This window comes from Melozone crissalis, unplaced genomic scaffold, assembly GCF_028551555.1.
Source record: "Melozone crissalis strain CALT ecotype California unplaced genomic scaffold, PUWL_Pcris_2 ptg000033l_1, whole genome shotgun sequence".
NCBI classification, from domain to species: Eukaryota; Metazoa; Chordata; class Aves; order Passeriformes; family Passerellidae; genus Melozone; species Melozone crissalis.
The window spans coordinates 11,640,132-11,659,473 of NW_026535811.1; the positions used below are offsets into that span (position 1 = coordinate 11,640,132).

General features: G+C 45.2%; 1 protein-coding gene across 1 annotated transcript in view; it reads right to left on the reverse strand.

Moving 5' to 3' along the window:
• TMTC1 (transmembrane O-mannosyltransferase targeting cadherins 1) overlaps window positions 1–17,433 on the reverse strand; it is a 139,001-nt gene extending 121,568 nt beyond the window's left edge. Inside the window, exons 1-4 of the mRNA XM_054281921.1 lie at window positions 17,126–17,433; window positions 5,071–5,248; window positions 2,983–3,056; window positions 1,666–1,842 (exon numbers count right to left, since the gene is read on the reverse strand). Of these exons, the coding sequence (XP_054137896.1) occupies window positions 1,666–1,842; window positions 2,983–3,056; window positions 5,071–5,248; window positions 17,126–17,433 (737 nt within the window). The remainder of the gene's footprint in view (window positions 1–1,665; window positions 1,843–2,982; window positions 3,057–5,070; window positions 5,249–17,125) is intronic.
• Window positions 17,434–19,342: the final 1,909 nt, after the last annotated feature.

Sequence of the window (19,342 nt, forward strand, 5' to 3'; positions counted from 1 at the left end):
GCAAGAGAAGATGAGCACTCCTGTATCACGCTGTTCTCTCGACCTCTGTTAAGATGGGAAGCACTGTGGTGTCACTCCTAATTTTTTGCTCCAGAAAACAAATTATGTTCCACCACTTTTAAACAGAAAACAAATCTGGAGAGGTTGGAAGAAGGAGCAGAGGAATTTTCAGCAGCACATAGAAGGCTGTTTGTTTTCTGCTGCCCCTTAAAGTCAAATGCAATCATAAAATCTTGAGCATCACAAAAAGATAAATGCTCAGTACAAGCAACCAGAGGAGATATGAAAATACAGCACATCTGGACTAAAGAGCTCCATTCCTACAAGCTAAATGGTGCCACATCTGGCCAACTGGCCACCACTGGAACAAAAAAATAGCTTGAAGAGACCCCCTGGAATGTGGGCCTATGAAAGGGGGAGACTGAGGAAAGGAGGGAGGAGGAAGGCACAGATTTTCCTGCAGTTAATTAACAGTTGTGTTCCCTTTAGCCAGGCAGCTCCTGAAACAGCCTGTCAGGGTGTAAATACAAGTGTTAACAAGCAAGCTGGCTGTCAGCCCCCAGAAATCTCCCTGGCTCCTTACCCACCAGTCACACCATTAGGAACTACTTATCCAGTGAAAAGAGGAGGAATCCCCTGCCTGCTGATTGCCAGTGCTGCCACAGGGCAGGTCTGAAACTGGTCTGTCCCCATGAGGGCCTGGAGAAAGGGCCACAAAGGGAGGGAAGCCAGGATGCTCCCGAGAGTCCCCCTTCTCCTCCCTGCAGCTGCTGCTCTCACCTTGTGCCAGCTCTGTTCATTTAATTCACTGCAGAAACACAAATTCAGTGTCCCTTTTATAACCCAGATGCACACAAGCTCATGTAGGGTGTGACAGGTTCCAGGGCCGGTGGGCAGCCCCAGTGAAAACACAAATAAATGATATGAGGAGCAAGACCTCCCATTCTCATGAGCAGTGAGCTCTTATGGGAGAAAAACAGATAAAAACCATATATAATGGTTAAAATAAAAATATTCTAATAAACCAAGACTTCTGACCGTGAATGGAGATGGAAAACAGCATAGTTATTTGTGACACTAAGTAGGTGAGGGGTACAAACTTGAAAGTATTTTATTTTTCTCCTGTGACTTCTGAGAGCTGCTAATTATTCCAACCAGAAATGGATGGGTATTTTCCCTCTTTTTCCATTCTGAAAGGATGGATGAAAAAATATCAAACCTGGTTTTACTACTAAACATTATATAACATTTCTAAACACAAAGCATTGTGCCAGAATAATCAAACCAACATTGTGAATGGAAGGAGTTAAACCAGAGAAACTTCAGGATGTTGATGCTTCAGTCAGAACTCCCACACTAAAAATAAATGTTAGTCTTGCCAGGGTGAATTCAGCATTTCAGGGGTCAGTTCTTCACATCTGGTCGATTTACCCAACAAAAGTAATCAGGCAGCAAAAGGGTAACAAAAAATTTAAAATAAAAGAAAATTTAAAAAATAAAAAAAACACAGAATGCAATTGTGAGTCCCTCCAAATTTGTCAAATATCCATCTAATTCAGCAGGGCAAGTCCATCTCCCCCCAGTGCTGCATACCATAATAATACATATTTTAGACTAACAGGTGAAAACACCTGAAAAGCACCATAAGCATAACAAGTTACTTACAATTTGAGTCCATTGTAGGAGAGGGAAAAGAAGTCATAAACCAAGCACACACCAAACACAGTGACTCCAGTTTCTTTCACCAGCATTGCACACGTCCCAAGGAATAAACTAAGCAGCAAAAAGAATGGGGAGGCAGTGGGAGGGAAATGTTCCCCAACATAAAGCTGATCCACACTCCTGAAAAACAGAATTGACATGAAATATCTTAACTTCTCTGCTATTTTCATGTTTCCTAGTCACACAAATACTGAGACACTTTTCCTTAATGCTTTAAGATGGCTGACACAAACATGTCAAGACATGAACAATCTAAAATGAGAAAAGGCTTAGCCACAGGACAGGAAGGGAAGATGAAAATATGGGGAGCTGCTGCAATTTTTGGTGCACAAGAGGTGAAACAAAGACAAGCAGAAAAATAAAGTAGACTTGAAACAGTCAGGGGAAGGCAAAGTACAGGGAAGGCAGGAAAACACCTGCTTTCTGTCATGTGGAACACACATGCTTAATTCTCCTTCTGGGACAAAAAGCACTAGGCAAGCAAAAATTCCTCCATCCCACCCACAGTCCCCTGAGTCAGAGGTGTGTCCTAATCACTAACAGACTGGGCAGCAAGCCCCTGTCACATGGGAGAAGGTAGGAAAGAGCTGAAATCAAACAGACAGATTCCTGTGGGGTCACTGTGCTTCACACCTTCTGAAAAAAACAGCACCGTGGGTTTGCAGCAGACAGCCCCACAGGGATATCAGCAGTTTCTCCCTGTAGCTGTGATGACATGGTGCTATTTCTGAATGCAAACAATGTTATTTCAAACTGCAAATAATGCAAAAGGTGCAGAAACCCCATCCAAGGCAGCTATTTCTGTATCTACCCTTGTTCAGTTCCAACTTTAGAACACAGAGCAGCAAGCAGTGCCAAGTTTTCACCTGAAAAGGATGACTAATGGTCTAGACACACTCTTAACTCTCTCAGACCAGGTGCTCCAGAGTCCCACAGTCACAGCACACATTTGAAAGGCAGGCATGTGTCTGCCTGCTATTCACTCTACACACAGACAATTTGCCTTCCATTGAAAATATTTCTTTACCATTTTTACAAGCCCTCCTCTGCTGTATGGTCATCAGTGAAGAGGGACTGTCAATGTTGACTCCTGGCTCAGTGGTTTTTTGTTCTCATAAGCATCACCATGGCTGCAAGCAGGGGCCAGGACACTTCCATACAGCAGAGCTGTGGGAAGCACCTCTGCCAACAGCCATGAAACACTGACACTGCCTCTGGTCCCCTCCTCAGAATAAAGAATCTCATGATGTTACCACATACCTATTATAGGAGAGAAAAGCCAACAGAAAGAGTAGACAGGCCAGGACGTCTGCTCTGCCTACTATACCTGTTACCTGAAAGGAAAGGAGACACACAGGTGTAAAAACACATCTAAAAAAGTAAAACACTCACTGACGGCCTCAATAATCCATGCTCAAAGCTACTATTTTTTGATCTTTCAGTGTTATCCTCCCTCAGCATACCAAAATGTTATTTGGACAGTGTAGTGGCACAGATACATTTTATGAAAAATCCTTTCCTTAGGATTTTTTCTCCTGAGAAGCTGAGAAGCCTCAGGAACAAAATGTAACCAATGATTATCTGCTGCTGTGGAATGCAACAGGTGCATCTGTGATTGGTCTCATTGAGTTGTTTCTAATTAATGGCCAATCACAGTCCAGCTGTCTTGGACTCTCTGTCAGTCACAAGATCTTATTATAATCCCTTTTCTATTCCTTGCTAGCCTTCTGATGAAATCCTTCCTTCTATTGTTTTAGTATAGTTTTAATATAATATATATATCATAAAATAATAAATCAGCCTTCTGAAAACATGGAGTCAGATCCTTGTCTCTTCCCTCTTCCTGGAATCCCTGTGAACACCACCACAGTGTAGGGTATGCTCAGTTTTGTCTGCTGCATTTCTAGCTTGGCAAAACAAATGAGTAAGCCAACAGTAAACTCATTCCTTACTTAATAAAATATTAATTAAGGTATATAGAAAATGCCAATTTTAAGGATTTGTTTTAATTTTGTATAATAGGCTTAGATGAGAAATGCATCCAACTCCCAGTACTGAAATTTGTTAAAGAAAATTACTTACTATGTAAGTAACATTGAGATGAACTCTTATCACCAAAAAGGGATAGGATAGAATTTATAGAATTTATTCCTCCTGAGCAATCTGAGTTTGCAAGAGTTTCTTCCTACAGATTAATGAACAAAATCTTTTTATAAAAAGGGAATACTGAAGAAGAATAGATAAACACTCTTTTTTACAGTTATTTCAATATTCTCCTTCATAAGGATCTAAAAATCACCATATAGCAAATAAAAGGCCCTTTGAAATCTCGCCCCTTTTGAGATTACATAATTAAGTTATATTCAGAGCTCTGGCATTTATTTTAACCTTTTAAATTTCTGACCCAGACAAAAATAAATTCCAAGAGGGCCTCATCTAAAACCTCCCTTAAAATATAAAGCTGTATTATCAAAAGGAGCCTAGCTGATTAGTTCACACAACACAGCACAGGGAGTAACTCCAAAGCTTGTGGCTTTTTGTTATTAAGGTAATCTCTCCTCAAAAGTTCTCAGCCACAGGAGCTGTTTCCCTCCCCCATTTACAAAGGCTTGCAATGAGAGCAGTGATGTCAGTGGTGTCTCAGCTAATGAGAGCATTTCTTTTTTGCAGTGTGGAGAGCTGGACATCACCTTTCTTTCTCCAAGACAGCAAGACTCCTTTTAGCTATACAAGTGTCTCCTAGTGCTAACAGACTGCAGTTTTGGAATGATTACATCTTTAAATGTTTTCTTATAACAAACAGAAAAATTTCCAATATGAGCTGCTGTTCTGTATACTTATGCTGGTGTTTGTGAACAACTCTTTTTCTGAAAAGGATTCTCCTAGTTTTTCATTGAAATAAATATTAATTGATCCATGGGTCACACCACCTCTGTCAGAGAGAGCTCCTCCAGAATACACAGTAATGCTGCCTTCACTTTTCCTCCCTAAAACTGATGGCTACAGGAGATGACTGAAGGCATGCAACAATATCCCAGCAGGAGAGCACAGCCTCACTGAGCTCTTTGGTTTCAGAAAACTCCTGACTGTCCATTTATTCCCAGCAGGGCTGATTAGGACCACCATTTAGAATTCAGTTCCAGAGCACAAAGACTGCAAGTATGAATGTGCTTTTTTCCTTAATGACTCCTACAAATTATTTTAAATAGAGCACATTCCCACCTTTGCTCCCCCACAGCAAAAAAATCACAAGTACAATATTCTGTATGACTTAGAGATTTCCTTAAAAAAAAAAAATCAGAATTCTGAAGAATTCATTTATTTTTGGGTTTGGTGGCACATACTTACAGCCTCGGTGTGAATGGGGTGCACAGCGAAGAAGAGCGCCGTGACAAAGGCAAGGCGACAGTCCTTGAACACAGCTTTGTCACACGTGTACATCAGCACAAGAGTCACCAGGCAGTGTAAAATTACATTCACTGCGTGGAAATACAAGGGGTTCATGCCAGCCAGCAGTATGTTTAACCTGTAAGGAAACAAAACAAAGCCATTGCGAGATTTGGGAGATCTTCTAATACCGTTCAAACACTCTAAATTATGCCTTTTGCCCCATTTGCAGCCATCTAATGTTAGTGCTACTAAACTAATTACAGCAAATCACACTAAACTTTGGTTTATTTGATTAAAGAATCCATTTCCCCCGTTTTTCTATTATGTGGTTGTGTTTGGCAGCCTTTTTGACAGAGGTGGGGAGTGCTGTGCCCTCCCAGCAGAGAGACCACGCCTGTGCTGCCCTAGCAGCAAATCACCCTGGCCAGCACCGTGGCACTTGTCCCATTTCCCTGCTGGCACCTCTGTGGTTCTGCTGGCCACGTGGCAGCTGTACAACATGGCTAGTTATTTTCTGCTCTAGAAGAGATTCTTCTGCCCAGGAGCAGCCAAGACAAGGACTTGGTAAGGTGCTGGAGCATCTGCTTAGCATAACAGGGGCATTTACTCCCATTTAACTTTCAAAACAGTGTCACACACTGAAGGTTAAGCCTGTATTTAAGCGCTTTACTGGCATAAAGAAGCTTGTTTAATAGTTCACATCATTTCTATAAGGACATTGATGGCAAAGGTAAGTAAGCTAACATCACCCTAGACTCAGCGAGACAATTAGGGTTCATTATTTGTGCCCATCATAAAAAAAAATAAAATGTAACAAGCTGTTATGACATTTGTTTGATAGCATGTATTAATACATTCTTCTAGTTACTGTTTTTTACAGCCAGCTTGCTTAACAGCTGCTGACAAGCCTTGCCTTACACACAGTTGAAGATAATTCTCCTAAATATTAACAACATCTGTACATTTGGACAAATATATATACATCTATATGTATATATGTATCTACACAAATATACACACATACACATGGTGCCTATCCAGGGAAGACTCCATACATGAACAAGGAATCTGGAAAAATGTCTAACTAATGTTGAAGGACTTTTTTTTCTAAACAAAAAAGATAACCAGTGAAAAGAAGACTCAAACTAAATATTTTACATGCAGTTGTAAATATGCTATAGGGTCAATAATCCTGCCTGCTGTTACTAAAAGACTCCAGGTCTCCCATGACAAACATGATGTGACAGTAAGGCCACTGAGCTGTTGCTACTATAAAAAAACACCTTGGGTGTTTTTGTGAGACAGAGGAGGTGTGAAGAGGTCTGTGAGAGCCAGACAACCTTTTTTTTTATATATATAAATAACTCTCTACATTTCTTATTCATAAGCAAGGAAGTGCTAGCTGTCCTGGGTTCAATTTTCCAGGCCAATCCACTTTTGCCAGACTAAGAGTCTTACTTGTGCATTCCTGCTGTGCTCCTACTGGAGTGCTTGAGGAGGCAACAGATGAAACCCAGAGAGTTTGTGAAAAAGTGAGATTTTGGCATGACTTGACCTTTCCCTTTGAAGTATGGGTTGATGTAGTTACATTCTGACAAGACATCAGTCTGTGTGATTCAAGAATACACAAAGAGTTGGGAGGTTTTTCTTTTTTTATCCCATTTCTCCTGCAAGCCACTTCAGGGCAGCAACATCCATCACTTTCCCTTATTTCTACCAGCCCTGAATGACAAACCACAACAAATGGCAGTAACACACACCCAGCCAGAGCTTCAGCTGCAAATACACTGCAGCAGCAGCAGGAACCCCCCCAGGACAGAATCTTGTTTCCAGCACAGGGCTGAGGGGAACAAGGGGCAGAACGGAGCCCCTAAAGGAGCCACAGTTCACTCAGAGACAACTGCAGATGTGCACAAGGACAGGGACCCTCTGCAGGAGACATTCTTTACTCAAATCAATCATTTCTGGCTGTACATCAGCTGAAGCAGAGTCCACTGGTCCCTCTCAAATGCCAAAGTGTGATCTGGGACTCTGATTTCTGGAGAAAGCAGATGCAGGCACGTGAGGACAAGTGCTCAGGATATCAGGTGATATGAACTCGTGCACCAAAAGGGGAGAAATTCTCACTTAGTTGGCCAAGTTGTGAGAACCAATCACTAAACTCATGACATCTGGCAATACTCTTGAAAATTCTATCATCATTCTCCATGGATCATATCTGATCACTTCCCATCCTGCCAAACAGGCCTGCTGGCAGGAGAGGCAGAACTTTACAGGTAAGGGATCTTCCATCCCCATCAGGTCCCCTATCCCAAAGGTGGGGTGAGTCCTTCACACCCCTTCTCAGGGTGAACACCAAGTCAATGAGGCTTGTAAGCTGAGTTACCTGATGTAAATTATTGACAACAGCTCTGTAAAAGCATCAGCCTCACAGCCTGGCTGCTCCCCCACGTGTTCTTTAAATAAATAAAAAACAACAGAACAAAATACAAACATAATACCATGCTGTTCAGGTAACTCCTTCACTAAACAGCAAAATCAGCCTGCAAGTGTGTTTTAAATACCATCTTTGGTGGTCCATGAACACTAAACATGAGTGTGTGCAGGTGCTATATTCACACCAGCGCTTTTTGCTGCTAAAGCTCTTTGTCATAAGGAATTAGGCCACATGGCAATGAAGGAAACATTCTTCAGTCCTGAAACAATCCCAGCAGAACGATGTTGAAATGTTAGCAGTGGTTAAATTTATTGTATGTCAAAAATCTGGGTCTTCAAACAGCTCTAATCCAAGTCACAAGAACTCTGCAGAGCTGCCCAGCTCACACAGCCATGGGGGAAAAAGGCAGCCTGCTATGGAATGCCAAATTTGCTCCACTGCAGGGGAACTGGGGAGCAACTTCTGGGCAAGGGAGCCAAGAAGGGGATGGGTAAATAAAAAATTACTTCTCTCCTCCTAATCTTTAATGCCCTAACAGAGAGAGCCAGTCTTGTTTACTGGCAGCAGCATGCAGCAATAATACGCAGCAGACTGTTCAGCAAACAAAGGAAGTAAAACAGAGATATGAATCTCAAAATTAAGGAAGAAGTGGTCTTTCTCCAACAATGTTCATAAACAGAAGTTCAAGCAAGCAAAAACTGTACTACACTGGAGGAAGGTGGTGCTGTCCATGTATTTCCATACTTATACTGCCCCAAAAATGGGGAAAATCATATCATGCAGCCATTTCTGTATGAAGATCATAACCTCTGCCTGAGATACAGCACAACTTGTAAGACACATCTTCTAAAGAGATTCCACCATGCACTGAAAGTGGGTATTGCTTTGCATAAACTTTGCCATATTTAACACACAATTTGAACAGGAAAAGATCACCACAGGAAACTTAATCCATCCTTATGTATGGAATTAATTGATATAAATCTCCATGTGAGCCTTCCTTATAAAAATTGTGTGGGTTTTATGAGGTATGGGATGCTGTGAAACTTTCCATTAAGTGTTGCTTCCACATCTTGTGGGCTTGGTAGAGCACACAGTGAGGAGAGGAGGTGCTCTGGGCTGTATGAACAGGAGCACCTCAAAACAGAGACGTGTTTGCAAACAGCATCCTCAAGATCTGGGGCTGAACACAGCAAGTGGTAACACTGCTAGGAACAGAGACCCCAAAAGAGGAGATCCAACCATCTCAGACATGGAGGTCGTTCCTCAGAGGAGCCACCCACCAAACACTTGGAGGACAGTTTTTACTGCTTTAGCATCTCTGCTGGAAGAGTCCCTGGAAGCAAAGGTTCTGCCAAACCTCCTGCAAAATGGCAAAGGGCAGTTCAAATGCAAAGGCCCTCAGAAGACCCAGGGAAAGGAGGAGAAGAGCACTGAAGATACACCATTGTGAGGTCTCTCAGTACTAGGTGACACTGACAGCTATCTTCTAATAGAGCTGACCAGCACCATCCCTGCCACCACCAAAACAAAAATCTGAGTACAGAAATCTCAGCATTGGTCACATGTCCCAGCAGGGCAGACAGGCTGCACTGAAACACTTATTCAAGCCAAGACTCAGCACTGTTTTTGTGGTTTTTGTGCCCAAGTGTTGCAACAAGTGTGGCTCAGCATGTCACACCCAGGGCAGAGCACTGCCCAAAATACACACCCATGCAGGAGGCACACCAAAATAAGAAATCCCTTGATTTTTTAAGGCTGATGGATGTTTTCCAGGAACAGTGGAATAGCATCGTTTGCTTTGCCACGTGCAGCAGTTTTTCTACCATTCCTCCACCATCCACTCTCAGAAAAGGAATTGCACAGCTCCACTCTCAGAAAGAGAGACCTCCACAGGCAGCAGCCTTATCTCGAAGGTTCACTGAATAGAGACTCTACAACAGCTCTCCAGAAGAAAGCAGATCACTCTTGTAACCTCCATCAGTACCATCAGATGTCCTGCAGAGAAGCTGTCAGGGACACATCAATTCTGGGTAAGCAATTCCCCACAGAGGGGGCCTGGAAATGGAGTGGGATTCTGTGGCTTCATCCTCACAAACTCAGAGAGGTCTAGAGCAAGAGCACAGGCTCACAGACAATTCCATATATACAAAATTATGGTATGTAATCACCAGCACCCCCACCCCAGCTCTAATATAGTACTTTGCTTTTCATTCACTTGTACACATGAAGATTCATTCAGCCTTTTTTAAGGTCTCTTATGATTTAGTAATATTGTATACCATAATTGGAGAGTTTCTCTTTTTATAGACTTTGTTATTATCCCTGGGCAGCTCTTGTTTAGTTTAATCTGTTTTATTATTTTCAGAAGACTAACAATGAAACACAACATGTTATGAAACAGAAATGCACTGGATAATAATGGTAATTTGTTATAGCAAGTAACACTTAATGGAAAGTCTCACAGCATCCCATACCTCATAAAACCCCTCAGTTTTTATAAGGAAGGCTCACATGCAGATTTAAATCAATTAATTCCATACATAAGGATGGATTAAGTTTCCTGTGATGATCTTTTCCTGTTCAAATTGTGTGTTAAATATGGCAAAGTTTATGCAAAGCAATACCCACTTTCAGTGCATGGTGGAATCTCCTTATAAACTCCACAGATGCATGGACTTCGTGCCAGGAAAATGAGCATTTGCACTCCAAAAGAGGTGCAGCTGCATCTGTGGCAATCATGGTAAAGGCTCTATATGGAAACAGCTCAAAGATTAATGAAAAACCTGTAGAGCAAACAGAATAAACCCCTTTGCACTGGTGTTCCTGCAATGGCCAGTTTCCACCACAAAGTGCAAGAGCACTTGGTGCTGATTTGTGCTGATAATCCTTCCACAGTACAGTACAATGCCTGAGAATGAAATGGACAATAAGGCTTAAAAGGCCTGGTCCTTGGTTTGCTGCGATGGCCATGGGTGACAAGGCAGAGGCTGCATCAATTCCCACCCACAGCCACTGCCTCAGAGCACAGCAGCCATCACCTACAGAGCAGAGTGAAGGGCAGGCATTCAGAGCAGCTTATTGCCTTCCAGCAGGGGCAGGGAAAGAAAAAAGAAACCACAATTAGACTGGGAAGAAGCAGCACCTGAAGGTGGCAAATGTGCCAGGGCAGAATTTTCTGGTAAAACCACAGCAAGTGTGGTTTGATGATCATTCCTGTGTTGCAAATAACAATAGCACCACTCACACAGCTTTAGGTTTGTACCCGCAAGGGGCCTTGGTAAACTAAGTAGAAGAAAAGAAATCCAGAAGAAAGCAAATCATTCTTATGATGGGCCTTGGTAAACTACAACAAGAAAAAAATCCAGATCATGGCAAGCAACAGAATTACAAACCAGGTGTCACATTATCTAGAGAGTGAACAAAATGCAGTTTGTCTTAAAAAATATTCTTAAGTAGCACCTCAGGAAGAACTGAGAAAATGAACATCTCATGAATCACTTCAGCAGCCATCCATCAAAGTGTGGAGAGAAAAAGGGATGAGACATGATCAAAAAGCAAGCTAGGACAGTCACTCATCAAGAAGAGAAAGCAACAGAAACCAGAATCTAGTATAAAGTTATTAGTCCTAAAGACAGTATTTCAAACTGGATGTAACAGTTCTTCACCAAATATGAAGTAAGTTTGAAATAAGTTGAAGACCATGAAGGAAATGCCATTCTAACTTACAAAGAAGCAAAGAAAAAAGGCAAAACAAAGGTATAGTGAGTGAAAAGAGAACAACCCTTTTTCTTTTCCCTTTCTTTCTTTAAGACTGAGACAATAAAGAGAAAGCCCAGGAAAGCAGTCAGAAACAGAGAGAGGAAATGCAGAGAAATGCCTTTAGGTAACCAGCAGCAGGCAGAGTATTTATTTTCAGGGACTCTAAAGAGTATTGACAAGGATGCTCCTGTGGGCAAGAAGGCTGCTCAAAAGCTGAGACTTTTAGGTAAAAGATGGGCAGAGAAAATTAATGGTGACACTGGTGCAAGAGGAACAGAATGCCCAATGAGAGAAAATCTCCAGGAATTGCTGGTGTTAAATAAAGACAAGACACCACTGAAGCAAGCAGCAAAGATAAGCATGACTGCATCCACCTCAGCCAAGTCATTCAGGAGCATTAGAGAGCTCTTTCATAAAAGGCTTTAAATTCAAGAGATAGGGAAATTTCATTCAGGGCTGACAAATGTGAAGGCAGACTCCTTCATGCTTTGTACACACCTCTCCTGCTGGGCAAACCCTCACCTCTGCAAGCAGCATGACAGCATGGACCCCAGCCAGGGGTGCACCCCATCCCTGGGCAGGGAGCCTCCCCTCAACCCTCCACAGGATGTGCAAGCAACCCCAGAGAAACAGCCAAAACTTCAGACCACAAACATCAGGCACCTGCTACAAAAATCACATTTGTGAGGGAGACTTTTTGTGCACCTGAAACTGGGGGGAAAACCCAAGCTTTGAGGCACCAAGCTTCGGAAGACACCTAAAATCACAGCAAGGCATTCTGCTCTGGGTCAAAAGAAATCCTTATGTGCTTAGAGATGTATCTGTATATTCCAGTTGTAACACAAGCAGTTTTACAAAAGTATCTGCTTTTCTTCACCAAGCCCACCTCATCCAGTGTGGCTACACCAGCACTACATCAATTTCATGGCAGGTATCACAGCAGCAGTGTGGAGAGTGACTGCCACAGCATGTGTACAAATAGTAGACTAAGCTGTACAAGAGAAATACTGACACAATCTTAAACATTGTGATGTTCAGAGTGAAGAAAATACTTGTGCAATGTGTATTTAACCTGACACATTATAGCTTCACTATATTACCCGGCACTGTCAAGCTGTAATATAGCATTAAATCAATAACAAAGAAAATGTAAGGTCTTTTTTCCTTCCCCAGGTTGTTTTGGTTCTCTTAAGCTCCCTGTCCTTGAAACTTATGCCACTGATCCAGCTGAAAAAACAGAAGGATCAGCTGTAAACAACCAGATAGATCAGAAGGCTGACAGTGAGTTATAGAATCAGTTCTCTCTTTGGCTATGTATTTACCTCTAACCCAAGCTCACATTCACTTAAGGCTTTGATCCAAAGCCACTGGAGCCTCACATGAGGCTCTCAATGCCAAGCCAGAATACTGAGCTGCTGCTCAAGGGCTCTATTTCCTTCCCAGGCAGGTACACACCCAAGCCATCAGTGGCTACAGCCTTGGTGGGCAGACCTGGAAGGTTCCCCATGCTGCACTCAGCACCTGAGCACAGCCCAGACTTTTTAATTCCTCTTTTTCCTCATTTTTTCCCAGCTAGAGTACTAGTAGGATGGCTCTCTGCACAAACTGTGTGTTTTCTTGTCTTTTCAAATTCCCTTTTGCAGCTTACTGCCCCTCCAGCCCCTCTCCTCCAAGGAGTGGAGGGAACACTGACACTCTCCCCACAGAGCCAGGCACATTCCCAGTGAAATTCACTGGGAGGAGGTATCTGCTGTGCTTCCCTGCCATGCCATCCTCCCAAGCCTTTGTCACAGCCATGCGTCCTAGATGTGTCACCACCTTCTTCTTCTGTCCCTGGTGAGCTTGCACATCCCTCACCAGCAGCTGCCTTGGCACCACCAACAAGGCTGAGCACACGGGGCCTTCATTCTCAGCCACCTGCAAACCAGGAGCCTCATATCTGATTAAATGGCATACAGGGGATTGGAAAGGCTTCACTCTCACCATTTTCTATCACTGTGTACCTTCATTGTGCTGCTGACTGCACCAAACCTTCATCACCTGTGTTCCTGGGTTGGAGAATCTATCTAAATGGGGATTTGGCAGACAGAAAGAGAAAGAGGAAGGGAGACAGCATTGAGGATTGCACCTTCTGCTTCAGCAGCTGAGAAACATTTCTGCAAAACCACTGGAAACAAGGAGTAGCTGAAGTGCTACTGAGGGAATAAATGATTCAGTGAACTTCTGTTAGTGGAGGCAAGGTGTAAGACAGAAAGCACCCAGTTTAAATATAAATCCTGATTGAATTACAGAACTGGCAGTTCTCTTTTTTCCCTTTTTTTTTTTTCTACCTTTCATCTTAACATTTTATAGGGAAGACACCAAAAGATAGTATGTTCTGAGTCCAAGAAGTTGCCTTCTTTAGCAAGAAGTGTATTGAATCACTTCTTGGAGAAGAAAACACCAGCAGGTAAGTAAGTCAAAGTGATAGCAGCTGGAGAAGAGAGCATGAAGTAAGTTTTTCTGAAGGACTAAGTAAAACCACTGCCTACCATCTCAGCTCCTGTGCAGATGAGGAGTTCTGCTAGACCTGTCACCTAACAGTTAACCATGTGCAATAGGAATGCTTCTGAACCAACTCATTCAGCATTCCTTTATTTTATAGAAGTCAAGAGAAAAGGCAAGAGAAGTTCAAAGACACAAAACAGACATTATTTAATTCAACAGTCCATATGGAGTCTTTTTCCCCCTTCTGATGTTAACCCACACAAAACAGTGCAGCAATTCTGTGAATATTTTAAGTTTTGCTTAATGGTTCCAGTGGGCCACTCTTTTTTTCCTCTGATCATTCATACTGTCAGATCCAGTGTGAATGATGTCAAATACTTGAGCTCTTTTCATTGTTTGGCTCCAGAGCATTAGTCTAGGGGAATGAGGACTGTCACTTATGATTTCCAATTCATCAGGGACACTGAACTACTGTTACACAATTTCAGCAATGTCTGCTTCAGATTTTTCTGGCAGATGGGTGATAAATTTTTTTAATTGAGATCATTTCAGGAATATGTAGCTTATATGTAGGATATGTTCAGCCTAATGAGAAGTCCACAGGGCATTTTGAGTCCTGCCTCTTACTTCCACAGCCACAAAAGGCAGAAAAGGGACTGAAACAAAGTTTCAGTAGATTGATGAATCTGTAGATACAAATTTCAGCCCACCCTTCACATCTGCTCTGTACAGGCAGTTTGGAGATCTCCCAGATTCTTTAATCTTAATACCGCAAGATGCAAAACAAGCCTTTACAGATGAAAGTTTCATGCAAGAGAAGTAGAGCCACTAGGCTGACATAAAGATTCATGCTGCTATTGAAATGCCTTGGATTTGACCAAATTAGCACAACAACAAGATAAATTAAATAAAACAAGCAAATCTACAAACAATAAAGATACCAGAATACTTTGTTGCTCTCTTCCCTCCTTCCTGCACGCATCACACAATTTTCTCGAGCATCTTAAGTGGGTGGAGTAAATTCTAACAAAAGTATTAGGTAACAGAATGGAAATGAACGTTGCTATCAGTTTCTGCTGAGCTTTTAACCAGAATCAAGGTAAATCCTTTTTTTCTTTCTGCAGGAAGACAGAGAGCAAGCAGCAACCTCCTGCTGGGCAAGGCAGGGGCGGATGCCTCAGGCAGGCAGAGAGAGCACGGCTCAGCCACAGGTTCAGCTGCCTGGCAAAAGCTGCCCCAGGCTTCTTTGGAAGCGCTGGGCTCCACTGAGGATTCATCCTCAATATCTTCCTCGGACACCCCACTGGTAGAAATGAAATGGGAAGAATGTGGAAACTGGAAGGGTGGAAGGATAATTGGAACACAGTGGATACAATCTCCCTCTGCAGCCAGGGAAGATAAACGATTCCTTCCCTATTCCAAATGCAATGCCAAGTGGTGAACAAATGACTCTGCCTTTGACCCAATGTCTTGGCTGTATGGTTATTATAAGCATAGAGGATTAAATCTTGCTCACAAAATTAGTGTCATTTCCCTTCTAGAAAGGACTAGGCAGAGACAGCACTTCATTCATCCTTTTTTGACACACCCCCCTTTAAACAGCAAAGGCAAAACCAGTTCAAGTACATTCAAATGGGAACTAGAACATTTAGTTTCCATTTCGTTATTAAAGTTTAAGTTCCCCTTGCTCATTAGCATCACAATCTCCATCCTGCAACCTGATCTAGGAGGCCAAGTCCAGCACTCCAGCACTAATATTGCATGCAAAGGTCAGTGGTGATACACACACATTCACTCTTGCTCCAATTACCTACAGGTGTGTTGCTGGAGGAATGGATTAATTACATGGATCCCCAAACTACAAGGGTTTGGTTGGACACATGATGGAGAGAGAAGGCACTCTGTGTGCACAAAGCTCTGCCTGCAACTCCCTGCTCCCACCTTGCTCTTTACAGAAATGGGCTGAGGTGCTCTTCAAGGAGAAGGTACAAAACCTGTTCTAAAAAATCCAGCTTACAAGCGTCTGTGCTGTTCAGCTTTCCTTTATGAGGAGCATGCCAGCCTGTGCCCAGACAGCCAATACTGATAGCTCTTGGCTCCAAGTCCACCTTTACAACCAAAGAGCAGCAAGCGCTCTGCAGGAGTGCCAAAGGGACGTTCCATTTCCCAAAACTGCTCCTGCTTCACAGAAACACTCAATTTCCACATATTCATGAAATTCTACTTAGATATCCGGTGTGCTAATGAGTTACTCAATCAGCAGAGTGAACCAGGAACCGGTAACAAATCCCCCTGGCAGACTTGCCAATGGCCATACCCTTTATTCCAAACACCTGCTGTAATGAGTTTGGACTGAGCATCTACCGATCACCAGCACTACACATCACTCAGCCACACCACCAGCTCCTCAGCACAGCTCTCTGCAAACACATGTATCATTTCTAAATGCTAAGATGTGCTAAATATTCATCATCCTTAATGCTCCATCAGAATAAATTAAATAGAGAACAAGCTAATGGAAAGAATGACAAACTGTATGGACTGTAAACGAGCTGATTTGCCACAAATTCTTCTCCTGGGGGAGAGAGGCCAGCGAAGGTTTTCTTCCAAGGATTAGCGAAGGTAGCTGTCACTTTACTGCCTCTCAACTTCCCTTTATTCCTGTAAAACCGAAACTCCTCCTCAACAACTTCGCCCGGTACACGGGGAAGGAACATCTGAAGCAGGGAGGCTGCAACTCCGCGGCTGACAAGGGAGCCTGGCAGCAGCCAGGAGGGATGCTCGGTACCCGGGGGCTGACCCCTACACGTAGCGCTAAGAACAAAGGCACGGATAACTACGGCTCTGTTTCAAAACACAACGCGGGAACTTTCTGGCACGACCCCAGGTGCCAGAACTCAACTGCGGAGAAAAGGTACTCGAGATAAAGCACAGGAGGAACTCACGAGGAATTCATGTGAGCACTTCCCCAGCCAAAAGCACTTTCTGAAACGCTCCGTTTTCGCTTTTATCCCTCCCGCAGCCCGGGGAAGAGGCGCCACCTGCTCCCAAACGGCGGGCAAAGAGAGACGCTTGCCGGGAGAGTGGCAGACTCCTCCGGAGCGGCGCCTCATCGCTTCCCTCTCCGGCAAACTTGCCCCGGGCCGCGCCGCGGAGCCCCCGCCCGCCCCCGTCCCGCAGAGCCCCGGGCAGAAATGCTGAATCACGAACCGAGGGCGCGGGACCAGGCGTCTTCCCCTGACCCCCACCCGGGGCCGGCCGCCCGGGCACGGAGCCGGGAGAGGCTCTGTGCGGAAGGCAGCCCCCGCCCGCCCCGCCGACACTCACTTGAAGGTGAGGACGCAGAGGGGCCGGTAGGACTTGTGGCTGGTGTTCTCGGCCATGCGCTTGCCCCAGAAGTCGTTGGCGAAGGCGGCGGACACGGGGGCGGCCGCCCTCACGTCGGGGTTGTTCACGATGGCCCAGACGTCGTCGTGCACGAACTCGCCCCTCAGGGAGTTGCCGTAGCACAGGGCGCACAGCCCCGCCAGCACCGCCGCCGCCGCCGCCCCGCCGCGCCGCCCGCCCGCCGACGGGCAGGGGGCCGGCGCGGCTCGGTCCCGGCTGCGGGAGCCCCGCGCCGAGCCCGTCACCATGGCGCGGGGCTCGGCCCCGGCTGCCCCGGCTCCGCCGCCGCCGCGGCGCGGGGAGGCAGCGGCGCCCGCATGGTGCGGGGCGGGCAGCGGGACCGCCGCCGGCCACTCGCGCTCTGCCGAGGCGCAGCCCGCCCGGCTGCAAATAAACAGCGGCCGCCTCCCCGCGCCATCCCTTCTCCTCCTCTTCCTCCTCCTCCTCCCCCCCCCGCGCCCCCTCCCGCACGCATGCTCCTTGCCGCGCTGTCACACCGCCGCCACCTCCTCAGCCCGTCGGCGCCGTGCGCTCTGGTGCGCTCTGCCCGCTGGAAGCTCTGCCCGCGGTGCCCCTGCCCACAGGAGGCTCTGCCCGCGGTGGCCCCGCCGCACAGCGCGGAGGGGACGCGCCCGGCACGGCCCGCGGGCGGGGAGCGCAGTCCCGCTGCGGCGCTCGGGTCGCTCCGTCCCCGCTCTCTCAGGAGACGCGTGCAGGGCTGTCCTGCCGCCCCTCCGATCCCCCCCGCGGGCAGCTCCCCTGGGGACCGTGCTCACCTAGCCGGCGACAGCATCCCACGGCACCCACGTTGCTGCTCCACAGCGTGCATGCTGATCCCGTATCGATGCTGCTGCTGCACCGCATCCACGCTGGTCCACGGCGTCAGTGCTGGGCCACATCCTCCACGCTGCGGCGTCGGCTGTGCCAAACAGTCCCCCACTGTGTCCTGCTGGAGGAAAAGGCATTCTCGTGCCACAGAACTTGTTTTCTCTACTCTGGTCCATTTCCTGTCTTTATGCCAAAATCGTTTGAGAGCTGCAATGTGTCCATACTCTCCCACGGATGACCTTTCCTGTGTTAGTGATAAGCCTCAATAACTTAAGGAAAGGCCATGGTCAGATCATCTATTCACCCATTTATGAAAACCACATAGTCACAGATTTTTCAAAAACCAGAAAAACAAGGACTCTATTAATGGGCTTTTACCCTTTAAAAGAAACCCTTCTGCTTATAACTGAACAAAGCAATAACACTGCTTGGCAAAGAGGCTTCGATTCAATTAGGTGAATAACAAACTGGACAGAGTTTGAATTTTTTCCTGAGAAAAGATGCTCTGGGCAGGGCTCAGCAGCAGCCTGAGCAGTTCCCAGCTGCTCCCGTGCGAGCGTGCCTGCTCCTGTGTGGGAACGAGAGGGGAGAGGAAGCCTTGGAAAGTTCACGCAGGCTGTCCAGGGCAAGCCTGCTCCAGGAATGCTTTTTCCCCCAGCCTATTTGGCACTTGGAGTCATCTGGTATTTTCCAAGTGCAACAGAGCAGGCTTTTCAGATGCACTTTTGTTATAGCTAAAAATAACAGTTAACTCTGCCTAGGACAGTGTGTTTATATCCGGGACAGAAGGAAACTCGACCATAATCAGAGCCTTCATTCAAACTTTCTCTTTAAGCAGCTGATGAGATTTAGGCAGTTGGCTGCATGGAGTTTTCATCAGCAGTGGGAGACCACTCATGATAATGTATTGGTCTTCATTTTGACCTAAGTTTCAAAGCCTAGGCTTGCAAAGTTAGACTCCAAAATGAATGCATAGGCACAGGAAGATAAACAGCCTGGTATCCACAGGCACTCAAGTACCAGAGCCCACAAGGACCCAGCAGTTCTGGAAACAACCTCATTATTGCATGCATGCCTAAGAGGTGGGATCAGGACTTTTTGTTGACATAAATTAAAGTAGTTTTTCGGGGGGGGGGGGGTGGAGGGATGGTAGAGAGAAATAGACTGTCATGTTGTTCAAAGCAAAAACAATGTGTAAGATTTAAAGGTTGAAATTGCCTTACAGTAGACTGGAGGTCATATTTGAAATTCTGAGTTACTCACCTGAACAAAATCTGCACTCCTCTAGCCCAGCTGGGCCTTAGCAGGCTGTCCCTCCCAACAAGACCC